Here is a 23205-nt window from a genome sequence, read left to right as displayed (position 1 = left end):
AGGGAAGAAAGTATGGAAAATAGCCTGTTTTCCTTATCCATGGATTCCTGTATATGGTGCTAGCATTTGCGTTTGTAAGAACATGTGTCATATCATTTAACCCTTACAATTCTATAGTTGATTTTCATACCTGTGCAGTATTAATAAAATCACTACCCTTTTAAGAAATCAAGTATTTTACTAATGGTGTCTTGGTTTCCCTCCCTTCCTTCCTTCCCTTTTCCTTCCTCCCTCCCTCCCCCCTCCCTCCCACTCTTCCTCCCTCCTGCCTTCCCTTTCTCCCTCCCTTCCTTCCTTCTCTCCCTCCCTCCTAATCTCCCTTCCTTCCTTTGTTTCTTCTTTGTTACAGTGATAAAATACTCTCACCAAAGAAGCTTAGAGACCACGGGCTTATTTTAGTTCATAACTCCAGGTTATAGCCCATCACAGCTCTGTTTATAATTAAGGCCCATACAAATTAGAGTAATCAGGATGATTCCTCATAATTTGACCTCATAAGCATGACCAGAGATGACTCTAGATTCCATCAAGTTGACAATACTAACCATAACAACTTGTGTCTTCACAACATATACTAAGGACAGAGTTTAACACTTGGATAAAAGAGAGTACAGAGTTAGCATTATCAACCAAGGGTGGTACAAAGTAATAGTCTCTATGTGATAGTTATGTCTTGAAATGTTGGGCTCTGTTTCAAGGACTCTTCGAACTACAATGTTTCCCAGTGGCGATCATCTTTCAAGTCTATCTTAAACCACAAATGGAATCACTGTACATTGTGTAGCTCACTTTTTTCCCCAAGCTTGGATTCCCAAATATCAGGGAACTCATCCACAGATTTTACAGATGGGCATGCTCAAAACATTCTGATTATCTTTTGTTTGCAATTTCATCCCCACTTTTTGGTCTGTGTTAGATAACAGTTGTAGTTCTGCCAGAAATGTTAAGGGTTACTCCGACCCTATTTACGAGGCTTTCGTCAATTTTATGAGACATCGTTATTTTAAAATATTTGTAGTAATGGGTATTTCAAAGCGACGTTTGTGTGCCAAACCCTGCTCACAGAATATTTTCAAGGGCGAATTACAGGAAAATAAGAATCAACTTTCCTTTGGATACATCCCAAACATATCAGAACAACGTTGTCAATTGTTATGTCCAGACAGCTGTCAATAAAACCCCTACGCTGTAACAAATGTCTTAATAAGTGAAGCATTTTTCAAGTACAAACCATGTACTTGGAAAATCTTACTAGGAAAAAAGAAGTTAAAATGTGCATCAATATTAAACAAAAGAACTGAAAGGGCTATATTTGGAGATATATATGTATGTATATACCAGTGAGACTTGTTCCACATAGTGGCCACAGGCATAAAATGCGTATGTGAACAGAACAACAACAAAGGAACACAAAACTAGAAAGGGGACTTAGGTAGACATGAGATGGCTAAATCCCATGAGGAACCAATGTCTCAAAAGCAGTAACAGTTCAGAGCTCTTCAACAGTGGTACGCACGGGCCTTGCCTAACACAGTTTTCTTTACTTGGCGAAGAAGGGCCAGTCCACGAAGCCACAGATCTATTTTTTAACAGTGGTCCTCCGAGGTCGCAACGCCGAAGACCACGCCCTTCCTCCGGGCAAATGCACTGCGCACGCCCGGCAGCAGCCACCGGATCCAGGTCTGAGCGGAAGTGACGCACTCAAAGCTGAGGGGCGGGTGCGTCTGCGTCGGAAGTGCCTGCCAGACAGTAAATAAGCCTCGAAAAAGCAAGGAAGAAGCTGTCTCCATCTTGTCGGCTCGCGCTGGTCGGGCGACGCGGCGACGATGGGGAGCGTTTTGGGGCTGTGCTCCGTGGCGAGCTGGGTAAGGCGGCCTGGGGCTCGCGGGCCCGTGAAAGTTGGGTTTATCCGCCCTCCTCCGGTCTGTGCGGCTCCACTTCGCGGCTGGAGTCTACTGAGGGCGAGGCCGAGGCCGGGCGGAGCGGGGCGTCGCCCGAGCAATGGCTTTCCTTCTGGTGTGAGCCTCGGCTGTCGCCGTTCCAACTCCTTCCTCCCGCGGGTATCGCGGTTCTTGCTGTCACCCCGATACCGGCGACCTCGCACTGCGACACTGTCATTCCCAGAGGCCTCTTTGTTTTAATGCGCAGCCACCAGGGAATCGGGCCTGTTATTTGGGACAGCTTGACAGCAGTGTCGTTGTAGCCTCGTTTTTGTTTTTGCTTTTGTTTTGTTTTTTAATACATTAGTCAGAATTCCCTTACTACCTACCTTCTTCGGCATCGGTGGCTTGGATTCTTATATTTTTAAATTTTACGTTTCTGGAAAAGGTGTTCAGGTCTCGGGTACTGATTTTTTTTGTGTGTGTGTGACGTAAAACATGAGCGTGCAGTCTGAAAGTCGATGCTATAGGAAGGGTATATTGCGTTTTCGTTAGACAGTACAATCATTAGATCAATGGCAAGATTTCGTAACCCAGGTGGCACAGAGGACTCCATTCCCCAATAGACAAAACATTGGCAGTGCAGTTTATAATAAAAACCTTCATTGCTTTTGACTTGGTATTTGGATTCGAATCTTATTCTTTGGCCTATGATTTCTAAATTTAAATCGTAAGAATTTCCTGACTAGCCAAATCATCCTATTGCATATATGTTAACCAATGAACTGGCTAGTTTACATGCGTCATCTCTTGAAAAATGCTTTGGTATGACTTGAATTATAAGTGCTTAGTTTTTATTCAGTACTGTGTGACAGTCCATCAAGTTATTCCCTTATATTTTTCTATTTGCAGTTGGATATGGAAACTTGACCTCAGAGCCTAATTGAATCTGTTGACCCTTTTATATAGAAGGCAAAATTTAGTGTAATAAAACTTAATAAGTATGAGCTGGGGAGACGATTCAGCTTGTTGCTCTTGCTAGATTATGGAGTTTAGTTCCCAACACCCACACATTCGACAGTTCACAACTGCTTGGGAATCTGACACCCTCTTCTACTCTCCTCTGACTGGCTCCTAGAGGCACATTCTCCCACACATAGACATGCATGCACATAAAAATCGTTTTTTAATTTGTGATACTAGAGTTAGCTTGGTTGTGATGTGAGCACACAGCAGTTCCATTGAGATCATAGACTTAGAGGGATATGAATTTTCCATTTTATTATTTCCCAGTTCAGTTATGAGCAATGTTTGTTTTTTTTCCCCCTCAAGGCTGGTGTTTCAATATTTTTTTTTCCCTTTTTTAAGTTTTAAGGAGTTTCCGTATATGTGCGTTTTAAGTCAAAATAGCTTTGGAGAACACTGTTGGATAAATTTCATTACTATGTCTACAACTTAAGATCGGCACTTTGATTCACTAAAGGAATGCCTTTGACGAAGCTGGTACTGTCTCTGTCCTCTTGCCTCTCCCTCCCTCCCTGGCTTTTGTTTCTCTCGCTCTCCAATGAAGTGCACTGGTAGGACTCGTCCTTTTCTCGCTGAGTTATTTTTATATAAATGTCTTATCTTGTACATAGAATTTATTCTTCTGTGTATGTTTGCATAATTGCTATACCATCCCATTTCCGTTCCTGAAACATAACGTGAGGCTGCTTCGTGTGCTTCTGAGCAGTTATACTTGATATGGAAATTTGTCTCCTACAACGCTGTTCCCTTGGAGTACCTGTGGGTCTCTCCCCCAGAGCTGGGATACCCTGCTACATCCAACCTGAAGTCTGACTGATGGTGTCAGTCCAGGTTATGCCAACCCTTGTGAGATACTTAAACTCTGCCTTAGTAATGTCTATACATGTTAAGCTCTCCTGGTCTAAAGCTACTCATTAACTAATTCATTAGCAAAGAGTTCATTAAAGTTAGCTAGTTGTTAACCAGTTGTTGACTTACCCTTAAAAAAAACCCCACCTTTTCTAGTGATAGTTTTATTGCTATTAACAGAAAGTTGGAAGAAAATAAGAATACCAATTCACTTCAGGGTTGTGGTGCATCATTCATGCCCCCCACCCTTCCCCACCCTCTAGGGTTGAGAATTCCCAGAATTCTATGACTGTATACTTACTGGGAGGTGGAGCCCGAAGGTGAGCTTAGTAGCTGTGCTCTTTATGAACCTTCCATTTCTTAGATGAGTCTCGGTTGCTGATGGTTATTTCCCATGTTTTTAAATAGTTTTACTTGATATAGAGGACAAAGGCTGTTCATTATTTGACCTTGTTCTATTTTTGCCTTGGGTTTTAGAGCGTGTAGGTAATGTATGCACATCAAATACTTTTAAGCTTTTTGAATTAATGTCACTGTTTATCCCTTCAACACATAGAATGTATATTTATTGGACTGTTTTAAACTATGCTGTTGTTTAATATTTTTCCCAGATTCCCTGTTTGTGTGGCAGCGCCCCGTGTTTGCTGTGCCGATGCTGTCCTAGTGGGAACAACTCCACTGTGACTAGATTGATCTATGCACTTTTCTTGCTTGTTGGAGTATGCGTAGCTTGTGTAATGTTAATACCAGGAATGGAAGAACAACTGAATAAGGTCAGGCTTTTGTTTTAATGTTGATGAACTAAAATTGTAGAATATGCATAAAATAACTTTGGGGGTATTAAAAGTAAAGTGGTATAAATGTAGAGTAATATGGAACCCCAGTTTTAGTAGATTTTGTTCTTATGATGGCAGCACAGAAAATGTTAGTTCCCATCAGAACAGATGGTAGATTCCTTACTAAGACACAGCATGCTGTAGCCTCAGGCCATAAGAAATCAGGCTGGAAGTGGTCTAGACGTTTCCTTCCTGCAACTGGCCCTCATCATATCAGTAGCTGCTATGCAGGCTGTTGGGGAAGATTGTCATCGGCAGTCTTACTCGGTCGTTGACTCTGCCATAATACCCAGGCAAGATGTAGCCAATGGTACAGTAGTGACAAGCCAGTTAGAGAGGCCCCAACACTGGAAGGAATTTACATCTGTTATTAACGTAAACCCTTTACTATAAGCCTCATCAAAGCCTGGACTAGAGAGTATCGGGCCTACTTGGGATGCTGCTGCTACTGTTTCACTAAGTGAACTACCCTCAGATTTCCTCTAAGTAACTGTTCTTCATATATACAGCTCAGTGGTATTTAGCTGTGCTCAGAGAAGCTTGTGTTTTACAGTGGACACTGGTACCTGCAGAGGCCTAGAAACCAGCTAGGGTGTGGGAAATAACTTAATGGTTGAATGGGTTATCTGTGTCCCTGTGTCCAAGGCTCAGGGAACATTGTTTATGTAGGGACAGAAAGAATGTAAGAACCAGAGGAAATGAAGAATGGTGTCAAATTCTGACTTTCAGGCATAACATTCTACGTGCAAACTCGCAGCGTCTATGATGTACATGTGATTGGACCCACAAACATCAGCGATGGAGGAGGGAGGGACTCCCACAAGGTTCTACCTCTTAGAATTCACACGTAATTAGGTAGCTGCTGGGGGAAGAAAGACAATTTCTTCAGTAGCGTAGCCATGGTGTCTGTGGTCCTCTAAACAACCCTTCAGGAAGCTACTGTAATGAAAGTGTCATTGGGTCAAAGGAAAAAATAAACAGGACAAATAGGAAGACAACAGGGATCAACAGGAGTAGGAGGAAGACAGGAAAGGATGGTGGCGTGATGATGATCAGAGTACATTATACATATGTACAAAAATGTGATGGAAGCCATATGTATTAATGTATATCAATACAGAAGTAAAGAAACCATACTTTGGTAATGTCATTGTAACAGGAAAGCTGTTACACACACATTGTGTGTGTTTTGATTTTTGTTCCCTGAAAAGGGAACATTTTAAAGATAAGTAAAATGTAAATGCAATGCCTGAAAGTGAAGCAGTAATGACAGGGAAAGGCTGTGAGCAAATGACTTCTGAGGATTGCCTTGGTAAAGACAGAAGTCAAGCACTTAGATGTAGAGACTGTTGCAATGGTAAGATCATAGGGAATAGGCCTCGGGTGGTTTATATGGATGTTGTAGTAACTGGCATCCAAATATTGTCAGTGCCAGCCAGGGTCTAGTTCTTGGGAACTTAGGGGGAAGTGCTCACAGCTGCCTGACCTCCCACTTCCTAGAGATGTGATGGCCCTCTTCTGTCCTCAGTGGGAACCTGTGCACATATCTACAAAACACATAATCAAAAATAAATCTTTTAATAGATGAATAGATTGATTTATACCTATAAACAATATATACCATTATATATAAAACTATATAACTATATAACCGTGTGTGTGTGTGTGTGTGTGTGTGTGTGTGTGTGTATGCACTGTTGGAAAGTGACTCAGTGTTAGCAGTGCTAGAACTTGATCAACAGCTCTCTCAAGGATTGACAGAGAGCAAGGACAATACCTGAAGAAGCAATGAGAAAAACCACAAGAACACAGGCTTTAGATAGAATTGTAGGAATGACTGTCAGTACACCAAGGATTAAAGAAGGTGAGGACTTAAACAGCTGCTGGATATGGCTGCTTCAAAACTAGTATTTAAAGTACAGTATCCTTGGAGTACTGCGATTAGGCGTGGGAGAAATAGTTTATTTTTATACATATGAACAGTAAGTTTGTGTAGTTCTTAATAATACTGCCACTTTCCTCACAAAAGTTTCTTCTTTGTACTCTGAGTTCAGTGTGATTTTCTGTCTGTGAGAGTGTGTTGCTGCAGATCACCCATGTTGCCTGGCAACAGTGCTGTTACTGTGCCCCTCTATCCGAATCCATTGTACTTTTCTGAAGTGGTCCCTGCTGTTTCTCAATTACAATATAAATACACTGTCAGCAATAAGCTCCTTATAATCACAAGTAACATTTAAAGGTCTTATACTCAAAATCGATATAAATAGCCTTGGCTTTAAAAAGCAACTTTTTTATTGTCTATGTCTTAAAATGTGACTCTTTTATGTAATTCTTTAAGCTTTTGTTCACTTCTCACCTATTTTGCATATGTAATTCAGCATACCACAGTAGTAGTAGAATGCTAGTCTTAGGATATTTGAAATTATGATACAATATAAATATGTACATTTTGTTTTTATGTAACTTAAAATACATATTTAAAGAATAAAAATAAATCTTGAGCTCAGAGAAATCATCTATCTTAGACTTGGCCATTGATAGTTTACTGTTTGCCTGGAAGTTTTAATGTGTGTGTGTATATGTCTGTGAAAATGTCTTGCTATATAGCCCCAGTTGGCTTGGATCTATGTGTAGACCAGGTTAACTTTGAAATCTGCCTACTTCTGCCTCCCCAAATGCTAGGACTAAATAAATGCCCCTGCTACCATGCCTGGCCTTAACTTCCCACCACCTCATTTTACCCAGTTAAGATGCTTATATTGTGTGTGCCTGTGCATGTGCGTGTGTCTACGGATGTATGCCTATGTGTGTTATGGCCTGTAAAGCAGATTACAGTTTACATGGAACTTTTAGTTCATGAAAAGTATTGATCATAAACTCATTTGGTTTTTCTAGATTCCTGGGTTCTGTGAGAATGAGAAAGGTGTTGTTCCTTGTAATATTCTGGTTGGCTACAAAGCTGTGTATCGCCTGTGCTTTGGCCTGGCCATGTTCTATCTTCTCCTCTCTTTACTAATGATCAAAGTGAAAAGCAGCAGCGACCCTAGAGCCGCGGTCCACAACGGGTAAGCTTTGGTGACAGGAGAGACTATCTGTATCGCCTTTTCTTTCCAGGAATTTTGACTTCATCTAAAGAAATTTCAAAGCAGATTTATCTTTTTCATTAAAAAAAGTTTTAAAAACTGTTGATTTTACTAGAGAAAGTCTTGTCTTGGGTATTAAATAATAGTGCTGGGTCATTTGTTGGCATCACATCTGATTATGAATTTTAATATCAAAAGAGGCTATATGTGTGATTAAAGGAAGAGTATTGGTGCCCCTTCTTTTAGCTTTTGGTAAACCAGTCCTATCATATAGAACTCTGAATTCCTAGGTCTGCAAGGCAGCCAACTAGAAAGAAATATTATTACTGAACAGGTATATTTTTCTAGATGATTGTTTTCCACAAACTAGGAAGAAAACAAAACTGCTAATTTAATCAGTCTCCTTTACTATTGAGTATGTCATCTGTTTTTTTATTTGAATGACTTGAATTTTATCTGTTTCCTTTTATAAATTAGTTTTTCTTTATATGTTCTATTTATTTGTTGACATGCTTTGTGAAAGACAGGGAGTAAAAATGTAATACTAGGATAATAAAAATTGTTCTATAACAGGTTTTGATCAGTTTAGTCATTGGCTGTCTTAAATTACTATTTTAGATGTAGGCATTTGTCCTAATTTATTAAAGCTGTTCATTTGTGACATGAAATTGTACTTTATATATACACATATTATGCAGCTCAGTGCGGTGAAATGAAGCCAGTGTTCTTAAATGAACTGGTGGCACATCTTTTCTTAGGACCATCTTTACAGTAGCCTACATAATGATTATTTTATGTTCAGTATATGCTTAATATAAAGTGTAACTGTTCTTTAAGTGGTTCTGAAAAGCTTTAGTATTTGAGTTGTTTTTTGGGTTCTTATTACATTTGTTTCTGTCTTAGATTCTGGTTCTTTAAATTTGCTACAGCAGTTGCAATTATTATTGGCGCATTCTTCATCCCAGAAGGCACTTTTACAACTGGTGAGTTTTTAAATATTCTGTGATAATCTTTTGTTTTGTATAGGAGGCCATAGTAACTGCTACCTGGAGTTCTAATTTCTTTTGTTTGGTATTTCCTTTTTTACCCCAGTTGCAAAATCAATTTACTTACGTTTTCCCTTTTTGTATTAAGATTTATTAAGAAAAATAATAAAAATGAACGCAGTCATTCCTTTGCTTGAACTGCACTGTTTTTCATTTCAGTGTGGTTTTATGTGGGCATGGCAGGCGCCTTTTGCTTCATCCTTATACAACTAGTCTTACTTATTGACTTTGCCCATTCTTGGAATGAATCCTGGGTTGAAAAAATGGAAGAAGGGAACTCAAGATGTTGGTATGCAGGTGAGCTTTTGTTTCTTCTATCTTGCGTGTAGTGAATGTTGGTGAGAGCAGAATAGGTTACGGGTACATCACTTAGGATTTTTGTGTTCTAATGTCCTCTGAAGAGGTTTTCTGTTGAAGTTTATGAATGACTGTATCAGCAACTTGTTGAAAATTTTGTTCTTAGTAACTAGGAATTTATCCAAGGACCAGAAAAGAAACCAAAGACCCTTAAATAGCCCAAAAACGCTCCAAGTCCATTTCTTAAAGCTTTATTTTTGTACCCAAACTTCCCTGTACATTAAAAGTTTAAAGGGAAGACCACTAATAAACACAGAGTTGTGTAATTGGTCAGCAGCAGTACACAGCACAAACAGGAACTTCAGAACACTATACTAAAGTATAAAGGATGCCTAACAGCTAAGATTTCTGCAGTAGTATAATTATAATAAGCATGAACTGATTAGTTATCTAAAATGTAAGATTTATTTAGAAACAAGTGCCATGCTAAATTCCTAATATTTTTATAAAATCTAATAATTCAGTTGTATTTCTTTCACAGCCCTGTTGTCAGCCACCGCTCTGAATTACTTGCTGTCTCTGGTCGCCATCATCCTGTTCTTTGTATACTATACTCACCCAGCCAGCTGCTCAGAAAACAAGGCGTTCATCAGTGTCAACATGCTGCTCTGCATCGGCGCGTCTGTAATGTCCATTCTGCCCAAGATCCAGGTATGCACTGCCTACCACGCTTTTTTTTTGTTTTTCATCTTTATTAACTTGGATATTTCTTATTTACATTTTCATTGTTATTCCCTTTCCCGGTTTCCAGGCCAACATCCCCCTAATCCCTCCCCCTCCGCTTCTCTATGGGTGTTCCTCTCCCCATCTTCCCCCCATTGCCACCCTCCCCCCAACAATCTAGCTCACTGGGAGTTCAGTCTTAGCAGGACCCAGGGCTTCCCCTTCCACTGGTGCTCTTAACGAGGCTATTCATTGCTATCTATGAGGTCAGAGTCCAGGGTCATTCCATGTATAGTCTTTAGGTAGTGGCTTAGTCCCTGGAAGCTCTGGTTGCTTGGCGTTGTTGTACATATGGGGTCTCGAGCCCCTTCAAGCTCTTCCAGTTCTTTCTCTGATTCCTTCAACGGGGGTCCTATTCTCAGTTCAGAGGTTTGCTGCTGGCATTCGCCTCTGTATTTGCTGTATTCTGGCTGTCTCTCTCAGGAAAGACCTACATCCGGCTCCTGTCTGCCTGCACTTCTTTGCTTCATCCATCTTATCTAGTTTTTTTTGGCTGTATATGTATGGGCCACACGTGGGGCAGGCTCTGAATGGGTGTTCCTTCTGCCTATGTTCTAAAATTTGCCTCCCTATTCCCTCCCAAGCTACCACTCGTTTTTATAGATCCTTTACTTTCTAAACTTTCACAAATCAGAATGTCAGATTTTTATCTGCATTGCTTAATATTTTCTTTGTAGGAATCACAACCAAGATCTGGCTTGTTACAGTCTTCAGTAATTACAATCTACACAATGTATTTGACATGGTCTGCTATGACTAATGAACCAGGTATGTTTTCTTTATAATGAGTCATGCAGTATTGTTTTTTATTCAAAACTTGTCATTTTAAGAGATGAAGTTAGTTAGTTACTAGTAGAGAAGTAAAGCTTGTAGGTAGTACCAGTTCATCTTGAAGGTATTGCTATTTCTTTTCACTACTGATACGGCTTTAAAAGCAATCATTTCTACAGGGCTGGAGAGATGCTTTAGTGGTTAAGAGCACTGACTGCTCTTCCAGAGGTCCAGAGTTCAAATCCCAGTACCACATGGTGGCTCACAACCATCTGTAATGAGATCTAATGCCCTCTTCTGGTGTGTCTGAAGACAGCTACAATGTACTTATATATAATAAATAAATCTTTTTAAAAAATCATATATACTTAATTTTTACAGTTATCTGAGATAGTTGAATATGGGGAGAAATAAAGTATTTTCAAATGTTTCGTGTTTTGTTTAAGACAGAGTTTCACTTTGTGGCTCAGGCTGAGCATGAACACTTGGAAGCCAACCCCTACCCTCCACCTCAGCCTCCAAAATGCTGTTGTACATTTAGTTAGATGTTTTTCCCAATTTTTGTAACTATCTTGTATTAGATAATTGGCTTTGTATGGATCTCTGTACTCCAGTTACAGTGAATCCCATGGGAAATAGAAACCTGTATATTTTGAAGGTATAAAGAAATTATAATTTTTAGAAAATAATTTTTGCTTTTCTGTAAATTAATATTCATATAAAATAAGTTTTCTGATTCATTATTTGCAAACTCAAATTTGTCATTTACAGAGACAGGGATCTTCTCCCCTCCCACCCTAAAATAAGCAATTTTAAAATATCCCAAATAATTTGCTTGAGAAGTTATCCCTATGTTGTGTTCATTAATAAAGTGGAGGTTGAAGATTTGGATTTGTTGGAATTTAAAATGAATATATATTGGATATTTTTAGTGCAGTGGTTCTCAAACCTTCCTAATGCTGTGACTTTTTAAGAGTTCCTCATGTTGTGATGATGCCCAACCATAAACTTATTTTTGCTGCTACTTCCTCATAGTGATTTTGCTACTGTTATGAGTCATATGTAAATCCCTGAGTGTCAGTGGTCTCGGGTGATCCCTGTGCAAGAGGTGACTCACAGATTGAGAAATCCTGCTTTGGCGGACACTTGTCCATTCAAAATGGTAAAGAAGGGTAGAAGGGTAGAAAAGGGTAGAAAAGGCTTAAAACACTTGCATTTCTTTTTCATACTTTTTTTTCTTTTAAATATATGATAGGTTTTACTTTTTGAGTTTTATGAGGGTGGTATGTTATAAACATGGGCTAAAGTAGTAGATAAACCTGATGCCTTAAGGATTCCCTGAGCTCTTGAGGGATTTGATGGAGACCTTCCATTTAGACTTTCTCCACATAGTGTCTGCCTGTGGGTCTCTGCATCTGTTTTCATCTGCTGTTGGAAAAAGATGCAGATGCTGACGAGATAAGACACTGAGTATAGCATGAGTATAGCAAAATTTTGTTTGGTCTTACTGTACGTCTCTGGGCTACCTAGTCTCTGGATACTCAAGCAGTGTCGGGTATAGGAGTTTCTTCTGGTGGAGGAGGCTTAGGTAAAGTCAGACATCGGTTGTTTACTCCCACAAGTTCTGTGTCACCATTGCCCTAGTATAGTTTGTAGGCAAGAAGGATTGTGGGTTAAAGGTTCTGTGGCTGGGTTTGTGTACATATTTCTCTACTGGTAACCGGCAGAGCCCCTTCCTGTACCAATAGAATGCAGGAGTCTGTGATCAATGAGTAGTGTGGGTGTTGTCCTCTGCAGAGGGGCCCTGCTGTCAGTTTGCAGAGAGCAACACTTTCTCTTAACAAAAGCGTGGGTTGTTTGGGAATTTCTATCCCACCACCTTGGCCAACAACTTCACTGAACAAAACTCAGCCTCACCACTGGAAGCCTCACTGGTGACAAGAGATGGCCAGTTGGGACTCTACATGCCCCACTATTTAACAAGTCCCCATTAGGATCACCTTCATGTATTCTAGGATATTTCCACTGTACACTAACCCAAATGCCCCCCCCCCCCAATCCAGCTGTTTTCTCCTGAATTCTATCTATCCACCCCATCTCCCTGGCCCCCTTGATTTTCCACTCCCATCCTTGGCCACACCCAGTACACCTGTAAAACCTCTTTCCCCCTCTCTGAGATTCTGGTATCCCCTCAGATCTCTCCTCTTGACCTATCTTCTTTGGATCTACAATTGTAGCCTGGATATCATTTACTTATAATGGCTGATAGCCACTTATGAGCAAATATATACTGAATTTATCTTTCTAGGTCTGAGTTACCTCACTGAGGATGATTTTTTTCCCCTAGTTCTGTCCATTTGCCTGCAGATTTCATGGTAACTTTTTTCTAATAGCTGAGTAATATTCCATTGTGTAAATTTTATTTTTCCATTCTTCTGTTGAGGGTCATCTAGGTTTTTTCCAGTTTCTGGATATTATGAATAAAGCCACAATAAACATTGTTGAGCAATTATCCTTGTGGTAGGATAGAGCATCCTTTGGGTATATGGATCTTTTCTCTTTCTTTATTTTGGGGGGCTGGGGACCGAACCCAGGACCTTGCGCTTCCTAGGCAAGCGCTCTACCACTGAGCCAAATCCCCAACCCCTATATGGGTCTTGAGGTAAATTGATTCCCAGTTTTCTGAGGAACAGCCACTGTATGATTTCCAAAGTGGCTGTACAAGTTTGCACTCCCACCAAAAGTGGAGAAGTGTTCCCGTTCCTCATTCTCAACAGTGTGAAGTGTCACTTGTGTTACTGATTTTAACCATTCTGACAAGTGGTAAGATGGAATCTCAAGGTGGTTTTGATTTGCATTTCCCTGAATGGCTAACAATGTTGAATATTTCTGTGTTTCCTCTATTGAGAATTCTGTTTAGATCTATCTGTACCCCATCTTTTAATTGGATTATTTGTTTTGGGGTTTTTTTTTTTTTTTGAGATCTAGTTTTGTGTATTCTTTATATATTTTAGATATTGGTCCTTTGTTGATTATGGGTAAAAATCTTTTCCCATTCTGTAGGCTGCCACTTTGTGTGATAGTACCTTTGCCTTATAGAAGCTTTTCAGTTTCTTGAGGTCCTATTTATTGTTGATCTTAGTGCCTGTGCTATTGGTGTTCTGTTCAGGAAGTTTTCTCCTGTGCCAGTGAATTTAAGGCAATTCCAACTTCCTCTTTTATCGGGCTCAGTATATTTGGTTTTATGTTGAAATTTTTGATTCACTTTGTATTGAGTTTTGTGCAGGGTGATAGATAAGGATCTATTTGCATTCTTCTACATGCAGACATCCAGTTAGACTATCACCATTTGTTGAAGATGCTCTTCCCCCCATTCTATATTCCTGGTGTCTTTGTTAAAAATCAGGTATCCATAGGTGTGTGGATTTATGGCTGAGTCTTTGATTCCATTCCATTGATCAGCTTGTCTGTTTTTGCCAATACCAAGTGGTTTTTATTACTACAGCTGTTTGTAGTACTTAAAGTCCCGGATGATGCTACCTCTGTAAGGTTTTTTTTTTTTTTAATTGTATAGGATTATTTTAGCTCTCCTTGGTGCTTTTATATGAAGTTGAGAAAGTTGTCCTGTCTGTAAAGTTGTCTGTAAAGAATTGTGTTGGGATTTTGATGGGGATTGCATTTTGGTTAAGATGGACATGTTTATTACCATGTTACTTCTACCAATTCAGGAGCATGGAAGATCGCACCATCTGTTACTGTCAAGTTTTAATCATACAGATTTTTCACTTGCCTGGTTAGAGTTACTCCAAGATATTATATATTATTTGTGGCTATTGTGAAGTGTTGTTTCCCTGATTTCTTTCTCAGTCTGTTTGTCATTTGCATATAGGAACACTACTGTTTTGTTTTGTTTTGAATTAATCTTATATTCAGCTACTGTGTTGGTATTTTTGGCTGTAAGTGTTCACTGGTAGAATTTTGGGGGCTACTTATGTATACTATCATACCATCTGTAAATAACAGTACTTTAACTTCTTCCTTTCTAATTTTTATCCCTTTGATCTCCTTCAGTTGTCTCATTGTTCTAAATAAAACTTCAAGTACTATATTGAGTAGATATTTATGGACAACCTTGTCTTGTTCCAAATTTTAGTGGAATTTCCTTGAGTGTCTTTCCATTTAATTTGTTGGCTATATATAGGGTTGCTGTAAATGCTTTTATTATGTTGAGTTATGACCCTTGTATCCCTAATCTCTTTAGAACTTTTAGCGGTGTTGGGTTTTGTCAAAAGCTTTTTCTGTATCTAATGAGATGATCGTATGAGGTTTCTTTTTTTCTTTAGTTTAGTTTTTTTGATGGATTACATTTAATGATTTTTGTATATTGAGCCATCTCTGAGATTTCTTGAATGAATCCTACTGATGGATGGTCATTTTGATGTATTCTTGGATTCAGTTTGCAAGTATTATATTTGTAGCTGTGTTCAAAGGGGGAATTAGTCTGTCATTCTCTTTCTTTGTTGAACCTTTATGTGGTTTATGTATCAGGGTAACTGTGGCCTCATGAAACGAACTGGGCTGATGTTCCTTTTGTTTCTATTTTATGGAATAACTTGAGGAGTATTGGTGTTAACTCATCTTTGAGAGTCTGGTAGAATTGTGCTAAATCCATTTGGTCCTGGGGATTTTTTCAGTTGGAATACTTTTAATGACTGCTTCTGTTTCACTAGGTACTAGAGGTCTTTTAAAATCCGATCTTCGGTAATTTTGATAAATGTTACCTATCAAAACTATCCATTTTTTTAGGTTACCCAATATGGTAGAATCTAGGTTTTTAGTATGTTCTTATGATTCTCTGGATTTCCTCGGTGTCTGTTATGTACCCTTTCATTTCTCATTGTATTACTTTGGATAGTCTCCACATTTTGGTTAGTTTGGATAAGGGTTTGCTTATCTTGTTATTTATTTTTTTTCTAAAAGAACCAGCCCTGCTTCCTTGACTGTATCATGTCTCTGTTTTGGTTTGGTTAGTTCTTGCTATCCACTCCTCTTGCATCTTGCATGTGCTTACTTTTTTTTAGAACTTTCAGATGTGCTTTTCAGTTGCTCGTATGAGAGCTCACCTTTTTTTTTTTTTTTTTTTAATGTAGGAACTCCTCTTAGCACCCCTGTCGCTATGTCCCAGAAGTTTGGCAATGCTATATGTATATTTCATTTAATTCTAGAAAAGTCTTTTTACTTGTCCTGTTTTCTCATTCAGTAGAGAGTTGTTCTTTCTCGCTGAGCTTGTAAGCTTTCTGTTGTTCTTGTTGCTAATGTCCAGCTTTAATCAGTGATGGTCTGATAGGATGTAGGGTTTGCAGTTTTCTTGTATCTGTCGAGATTTACTTTGTCTAAGTATGCGGTCACTTTTTGGAGACTAGTCCATGAGGTGCAGAGGTGTATTCTTTTCTGTTGATGTGAAATGTTGTATACCAAGCTGTTGGGTCCATTTGGTCTGTAAGTACTTCTGTTTAGTTTTTAGCTCAATGACCTGTACATTGGTTAGAGTGGGGTCTTGAAATTTCCCAATAGTATGTGAGGGTAAATATGTGATTTAAGCTGCAGTGATTATCCTTTTACAAACTAGGGTGCCCTTGTATTTGGGGCGTAGCTGTTAGGAAGTGAAGTGTTACCTTGGCGGATTTTTCTTTTGATGAGTATGTAATGGTTACAACAACCTTCATTGTATTTGTAAATGTATTAACTTTGGATAAGGTATCTAAATTTTTTACTTATTTGTTGACCAAGATACCTTGGCTCTAAGGTAAGATTGGAAAGAAAGTGATTTTAGCTTTTCTAAAAATCTTTCTAAAGTCTCATCAATACAAATTATATCTCAATACATACGAATTATGTTTAAATATTTTGTTATTTTGTGCCTTTTAAAGCCCTGTTAGAGGTAGGTCCTAAGAGTTCAGTGTCCTAATTTTTTTATATTACTGTAACATTAAAGAACCTTAATGTACTTTATAGAAACAAACTGCAATCCAAGTCTGCTGAGCATCATTGGCTTCAATACCACAAGACCTGTCCCAAAGGACGGGCAGTCTGTTCAGTGGTGGCATCCTCAAGGAATTATAGGACTCGTTCTCTTCCTGCTCTGTGTGTTTTATTCGAGGTAAGACAGGCTATGAGTCCACTTTACAGGAAGTGCATTTATATAGACTAAGGAATCATTAAAAAACTGTTTCTTTATGAATTTCTTCATGCAGCATCCGTACCTCCAACAACAGTCAGGTTAATAAACTGACTCTAACAAGTGATGAGTCAACATTAATAGAGGACGGGAATGGCAGAAGTGACGGGTCACTAGACGATGGTGAAGGCGTCCACCGAGCTGTAGATAACGAAAGGGATGGAGTCACTTACAGTTACTCCTTCTTTCACTTCATGCTCTTCCTGGCTTCGCTTTACATTATGATGACCCTTACCAACTGGTACAGGTACTTACAGTTCACAATCACTTCAGATAATTCTTGTGGATTTTCATGCTATATGGCACTACTTGAGTATGCGTGTGTGTACATTTGTGTGTGCTAAATAGACTAGCTAGCAAACTCTAGTGATTCTTCTGTTCCCACCTCTCCCATGCCACCATACCTGGTCTTTTAAGCTGTGGGTTCTAGGGATCAGACTTCAGTCGTGATGTTTGCAAGGCAAGTGCTTTACCTCCTGAGCCATTTCTTGAGCTCTAAAGCACTTTTTAGTCCTCGGATGTATCTCACTAGTTAAAATGAATTCTGAGACACAGACTTACTTACTTATTTGACAATTACACAAGCATAGTTGTTCCAAATCTTGAGGATACTTAAATAGAAAACTTCACTAAGCATATTTTAATAGAAATGGATGTTAACTAAGTTGGTTTAACTTACTAGTATTTTTAATTTTTAATTTTAATACTATAAATTTATTCCTAATATAATAACAGCATATAGTTGTTTCATACAGTTGTTTAAAAGGATTTTTTTTTTTAGCGATATCATTAAAAGATCTGAAAAGCTGGGCTGGAGAGCCAGATGACTGGTTAAGAGAGCACCGGCTGCTTTTCTGAAGGACCAGGTCCAATTTTCAGCACCCATATGGTACCTCATAATTTTTTAACTCCCATTTCCAGGGCATTTCATTCCTTGTCTATACATGGCACCATAAGCATAGACATGTATGGAATGCAGACATACATAGAAGCGAAATAACCGTACAACACATAAAATAAAAAATATAAAATAAAAATATAAAAAAAGGTATCTGAAAAATTTTGATGCAGATATGTTAATGTGAGTTGATTTTAGAACTTCCAGTTTTCTTACCCCAATCCTATCCCTCCCTTCTCCAGTCCACTCCCCTCTTTTTTTCTTCAGAAAAACAATATCAGCCAACCATGGCGTATCAAGTTGTAGTAAGACTAGGCACCTCCCCTCACAGTGAGGCTAGATAACCCAGTAGGAAGAGTATGTCCCTAAAGCAAGCAAAGAGTCAAAGACAGCCCCTACTCCCACTTTTATGAGTCCTACAAGAAGACCAAACTATTAACTATAATTTTTGGTAATCCCTTCAAAATTAATACTTTCCTGATAAAATATAAAGTAACTTTATAATTTGCTTTTAAAATGGCTTTGACTAAAATGATTGCCAAAAGAATCTAAGCAAGATTGACACTGACCTATGTGGTTGGATAAGTATGTTTTTTTTTATACATGTCTTTAAATATTATAGAACCAGCAAAAGATGGAGAAAAACATCATTCTTGCTAGTATTTACACATTTGTATTATGAAAGAGTATTTTAATTTACTTAAATTTTGTAAATTTAAATTTATTTAAATTACTAATTACATCTTATTGGGTTAAGAATTAAGTAGTTATCAGTAATTTAGTAATTTATTTACTATATAACAAATATTGAAAATTTAGAACTAAGCCAGGCAATGGTGGAGCACATCTTTAATCCCAGCACTTGGGAGACAGAGGCAGGCGGATCTCTGATTCTATGCTAGCCTGATATATGTATATATATATATATATATTATATATATATACATATATATATTGTATATATATACGTACACATAGATAGATAGATAGATAGATAGATAGATAGATAGATAGATAGATAGATATAGATAGATATAGATATTGAATTCCAGGGAAGCCAGAACTACACAGAGAAATCCATGTGTTGAAAAACAAAAGTAAAAATAAATATGAAGGGGTGTGTGTGTGTGTGTGTGTGTGTGTGTGTGTGTGTGTGTGTGTGTATACAGAAAATCAGCTAACTTCAAGATCTCTTTCCTTCCCCATCTGTCAAATCTGAGAAGGGTAGGGAGGTGAGGTAGAGAAGGGAGGCCCATAAACATTCCAACCAGGTACAGAATAGTCAGATGAGACTACTCAGTTCTCATCCACTCCTGTTTAATAACATGTACAAACTGCATACTGTGCCTCAAACTATGCGAAAGGTCTGCTGCAGCACCATCATGAGTCCATGATACTGCATATTGCTATCACAAACTCCGTACAAAGGAAGCTTCGATTAAGGGGCCTAGTAGTCTGATGACTTAGTAACTTAGTAACACAAGCCACTGACCTCCAGTCACTTTTTATTAAATTGCAGGTATGAGCCTTCTCGTGAGATGAAGAGTCAATGGACAGCAGTCTGGGTGAAAATCTCTTCCAGTTGGATTGGCATTGTGCTGTATGTTTGGACACTGGTGGCACCACTTGTTCTTACCAATCGGGATTTTGACTGAATGGGGCGTCTGGCATGAGTCCCACTTTGGTCATTGTTTATTTGACAGTAACAGTATTCGCAATTTTTGTACAGTTGTATGTGCTGTTGTGTAACAGTTTTTTCTCTTGCATGAAATAGATTTACTCTGCCATTTTATCCATGTTCTTGCTAAGTGTACTGGTGATATAAATTGCAAAGGGAGAATTTTGAATGTGGTGGCAAATTAGCAAAGATGGACGTTGATAGGCATATCTCATCTGCTCTGTACATATGGAATTAAAATTGTGTTAGAACTTATGCTACTTTAGAAACATTAAGTGTATGGCTGCCTTTTGAAATACTGGACGTGTTGTTGCCTTACAGAGGACTACAAATACAAAGCAAATGGCTGTTTTAAAATTATGTAAATAAGTCACAAGCTAGTTGTCTGAAAACTCTTAAGTCCCTTTAATTTTGATAGAATTTTTTTCTTACTAGGAGGTCCAGGATGTTTTGTTTCGTGGAAAGCAGTATAGGAAGTGGAGGTAAGCTGAGCAGTAGGCAAGAGCCTTCACAGAAAGTCACTGGTAATGAGTTTTAAAGCAAGTACTGTAGATTATGATTTTCTCTCTAAGAAAGTATGGCCTTTACAAAAAATGAATGGTTTGCTCTTTGTGAACACACAATTATGGATTTCATAGAGATATTAACAGCTCTTCATGTAGACACAATTTTGAAAAGGATATTATGTTAGAAAAATTTCAAACTACGTCTCCCAAACAAAATGGGAAACCTTAGAGGACATAAAATATTAGGCTCGGGTTAGGTACTTTTAAGATAAAGTCTAGTCCAGTTTAAATGTCAACTAGTGCAAAAGCTAGTGACAAAGCTGGATACCAAAAATAGCCAACACTACAACATAAACACTTTGTATTCAAAGTATACAATTCACTTTATAAATTATTAATGGTATATAATTTGTATAAAATATATTGCTGCTGTCCAGCATGCTTTTTTTTAAAATCCAAACACAAGGCCAGGAGGATAGTTAATTTGAAGAATAGATAACTTCCATTACACTACACATTTAACAATGCTTAAATGTTTGTTTACTGCCATGCAATTGATATTATAATTCTATTGAAAATCAGTATGCCTCAATTTAGATAGAAATGCTTATTTATGTTAGTATCTAGTTTAAAAGCTTTTAAAGATCTACAAGCTTCTTTAAAAATATTTATTGTGCAAATGGAATAGAGCAATTCATCTTAATTTTCCAACCTTATCCCGTGTTAATACTTTGTTTCACAAGTTTGAATGGCTGTGTTCTATCTCTTAAATAAACGAATTCAAAGAAAATGTGTGGTGTTAGCTCTTTAGCATTACAAATTTAGATGGACTTAACTCAGGTTCTTTCTTCCCTCCAGCGGCCTTTTTTCCCTTTTTTAAAAGGTTGTGGTGTGTTTTTCTCCGGCCAGCAGTTTGTCTCGGGATTTCTATTGCTGTGATAAAACAATGACCATTAAGTAACTGGAAAAGAAAGGTTTATTTCATCCTACAGTTTGAAGTCCACCATCCAGGAAGTCGGGGCAGGAACTGATGCAGAGCCTCGGAGGAGAGCTACCTATTGGCTTGTTGCCTATGACTTGGTCTGTCTTTTTTTATATACCATTCCAGAACCATAGGCCTGGGGGTGGAAGGTGGGGGATGAAGACACCACCTCAATTGGCTGGGCTCTCTCTCCATCAAGGTGATTTAAGAAAATGATCATCAGGCTTGCCTACTAGCCATATAATTGGGATGTTTTCCCAATTGAGACCTTTCCCAAATGACTATCCTTTTTGATAAGATATTTCTATCCATGAACCACTACATTAACTTTTGGTCTCTAATGGAACACATAAGAAGACTTGGAAACCTTTTTGGCTCATAAGTCTGAAGGTTCCAGTACACAATAAAGTGTCCTTATTTCTTTGGAGTGTCAAGGTATCACACCAGTGAGAATCCACAGCAGAGCAAGATTTTGGACTCTTCAGCCCTCAAAATGGACTAGGATTATGTATCTTCAAGGGTCTGCCCACAAGGTCCCACCTTGTGAAGTTTCCTGGGAACACACTGTCAACATGGGAACATTTGACATTCAGCTCTAGCAGTTGCCAAACTTTGGTATATTTTATTTGTAAATTCTTTATAGTTTCTAGAGTATTAGGCAAGCAATTTATATGGGTATGTGAGAGAGACAGACAGGAGGCCACTGGAGTAGCTAGAGCTAGTGAATTGCCTGATGAGAACTGAACTCTGGTTTCTAGCCATTACAACTCTTGTAATAGCCAAACCTAAGACAATGGATATCTTTCGGTGGGTGAATGATTAAACATGGGGTATAAGCTAAGCAGTAAGGAAATAGCTAACTCAAATTCCAAGTTAGTGAAAAAAGTCACAAAATGTGGAAATGGCTTGTCTAAAATACTACTTGTAGCTTGTATTTGCAAACCTAACTTTAACCTCTGGCCAACCTAACAATAACAAGCCAGGTTAAGATTAACTTAATGAAGACAATGTAATCAATTTTACTACACTTTGGAACCCATTGAGATATACCATATTCCCAATTTTTCCTTTGTGGCCCATTCATCCCTTGAGTCAGAGTATCATACATGCATGTGTGGTGGCTAGACCAAGATGATCTGCTGGAAGCAACTAGAGTGGAAAGCAACGCTCTTCATTATGTCAGTTGTAAGTTATTTTTTTTCACAAATATTTTATGGGATAAAGAGTTTCCTTAGAGATGCAAAATATTGCATCCTATAGTGGGAAGTTCTTAAGTAGGAAGGAAAACTCAAAATAGCTTTAGGAAGTTCCTGAAACTGACCAGATTCACTAGGCCTGTTCCCACCAGAGCACACAATTAAAAGGGGGTCAAGCTTTGAACACTATCAGATAAGCCCCAGCTGCCTGGAAGAACTAGAAATCAGCTAAGCTGATTTAAGAGGTTTACATCAATTTGGAGTCACTTGGAAAGAACACTCACTCTTCCACTTGAACCTCACTCACATTCTGTACTTGCTGAGCTGTTCATTAATGATGATTTTTATACAGGAGGAAAGTTCTGAACAAATCAAGCCCAGAGTTTGATAAATGGCACCAAGGGTAGGTTTCATTTCTTGTCTGCTACTTTATCTTTCTGATATTTCCCTTTCAGGATAATTAAACATGACCTGATAAATAGCTGAATTCTAATACAGAATTATGAAAGACATAAAATAATATTTACTATAACAAAATAACAAAATTTATTTTTCATAAATGTTTGTGATAGCAAGATCAAAACTGATATTCAAGAGCCATAATTAAACTGTGAATCGTGCTTATCCCTGTAAAAGATTTATTTGTGGAAAAATTCTGATTATTCTGTACCAGTGAGCACTAACAGCTTTTACAGACCAACCTAGAAAGCCCATAATTGAGATGATTAGTCTACAGTATGCAGGAGAGATGGGTGCCTCTCCTATAAGATGATTTTGAAAGGCAATGTATATTTAGAAGGCTGTACTTCTCCAGTCAAGGAAGGAAGCTAGTGAAGGAATATAAACTGGAGGACTACATGAGGAAGGTCAGAAAAGTCTTCATTTCTCCTGCAAACCTATTAGAACTAGAAGAAAAATTCTAATACTTGGGGCACAGTATGGCCCACAGAAGCCTTCTCGAAATGCCTTCCTACATAATTGTACAATTTAGGTATCAACCACACTGCTTCTAGCCCTCTGCCAGAATGGAGACTTCTCCAAGTTGAAAGTACCCTGGCCTTAAAGTCTCTCCAATTATTGAAAAGGACAGCTTGATTTGATTCTCTTGTCCTATATGGAGGCAAAAAATGTTGGCA

The 23205-nt window shown here is 38.3% G+C and overlaps 1 protein-coding gene across 1 annotated transcript; it reads left to right on the top strand.

Moving 5' to 3' along the window:
* The first annotated feature begins 1744 nt into the window (after nt 1–1744).
* Serinc1 (serine incorporator 1) lies at nt 1745–20681 on the top strand. Its single transcript, NM_182951.3, has 10 exons — nt 1745–1865; nt 4367–4528; nt 7487–7656; nt 8578–8657; nt 8880–9017; nt 9559–9728; nt 10478–10568; nt 16587–16731; nt 16826–17056; nt 19227–20681. Exons 1-10 carry the CDS (start codon nt 1827–1829, stop codon nt 19360–19362), a joined length of 1362 nt encoding a protein of 453 aa, NP_891996.1. The 5' UTR covers nt 1745–1826; the 3' UTR covers nt 19363–20681.
* The last annotated feature ends 2524 nt before the right edge of the window (nt 20682–23205 follow it).

Source organism: Rattus norvegicus, chromosome 20, assembly GCF_036323735.1.
Source record: "Rattus norvegicus strain BN/NHsdMcwi chromosome 20, GRCr8, whole genome shotgun sequence".
In the NCBI taxonomy this organism is placed as follows: Eukaryota; Metazoa; Chordata; class Mammalia; order Rodentia; family Muridae; genus Rattus; species Rattus norvegicus.
This window is presented reverse-complemented; position numbering and strand designations above follow the sequence as displayed.

Coding starts and splice junctions, on each gene's coding strand:
- Serinc1 (NM_182951.3), top strand. CDS start 1,827: ATGGGGAGCGTTTTGGGGCTGTGCTCCGTGGCGAGCTGG. Junction 1,866..4,366: donor TGTGCTCCGTGGCGAGCTGG/GTAAGGCGGCCT, acceptor TATTTTTCCCAG/ATTCCCTGTTTGTGTGGCAG. Junction 9,018..9,558: donor CTCAAGATGTTGGTATGCAG/GTGAGCTTTTGT, acceptor TTTCTTTCACAG/CCCTGTTGTCAGCCACCGCT.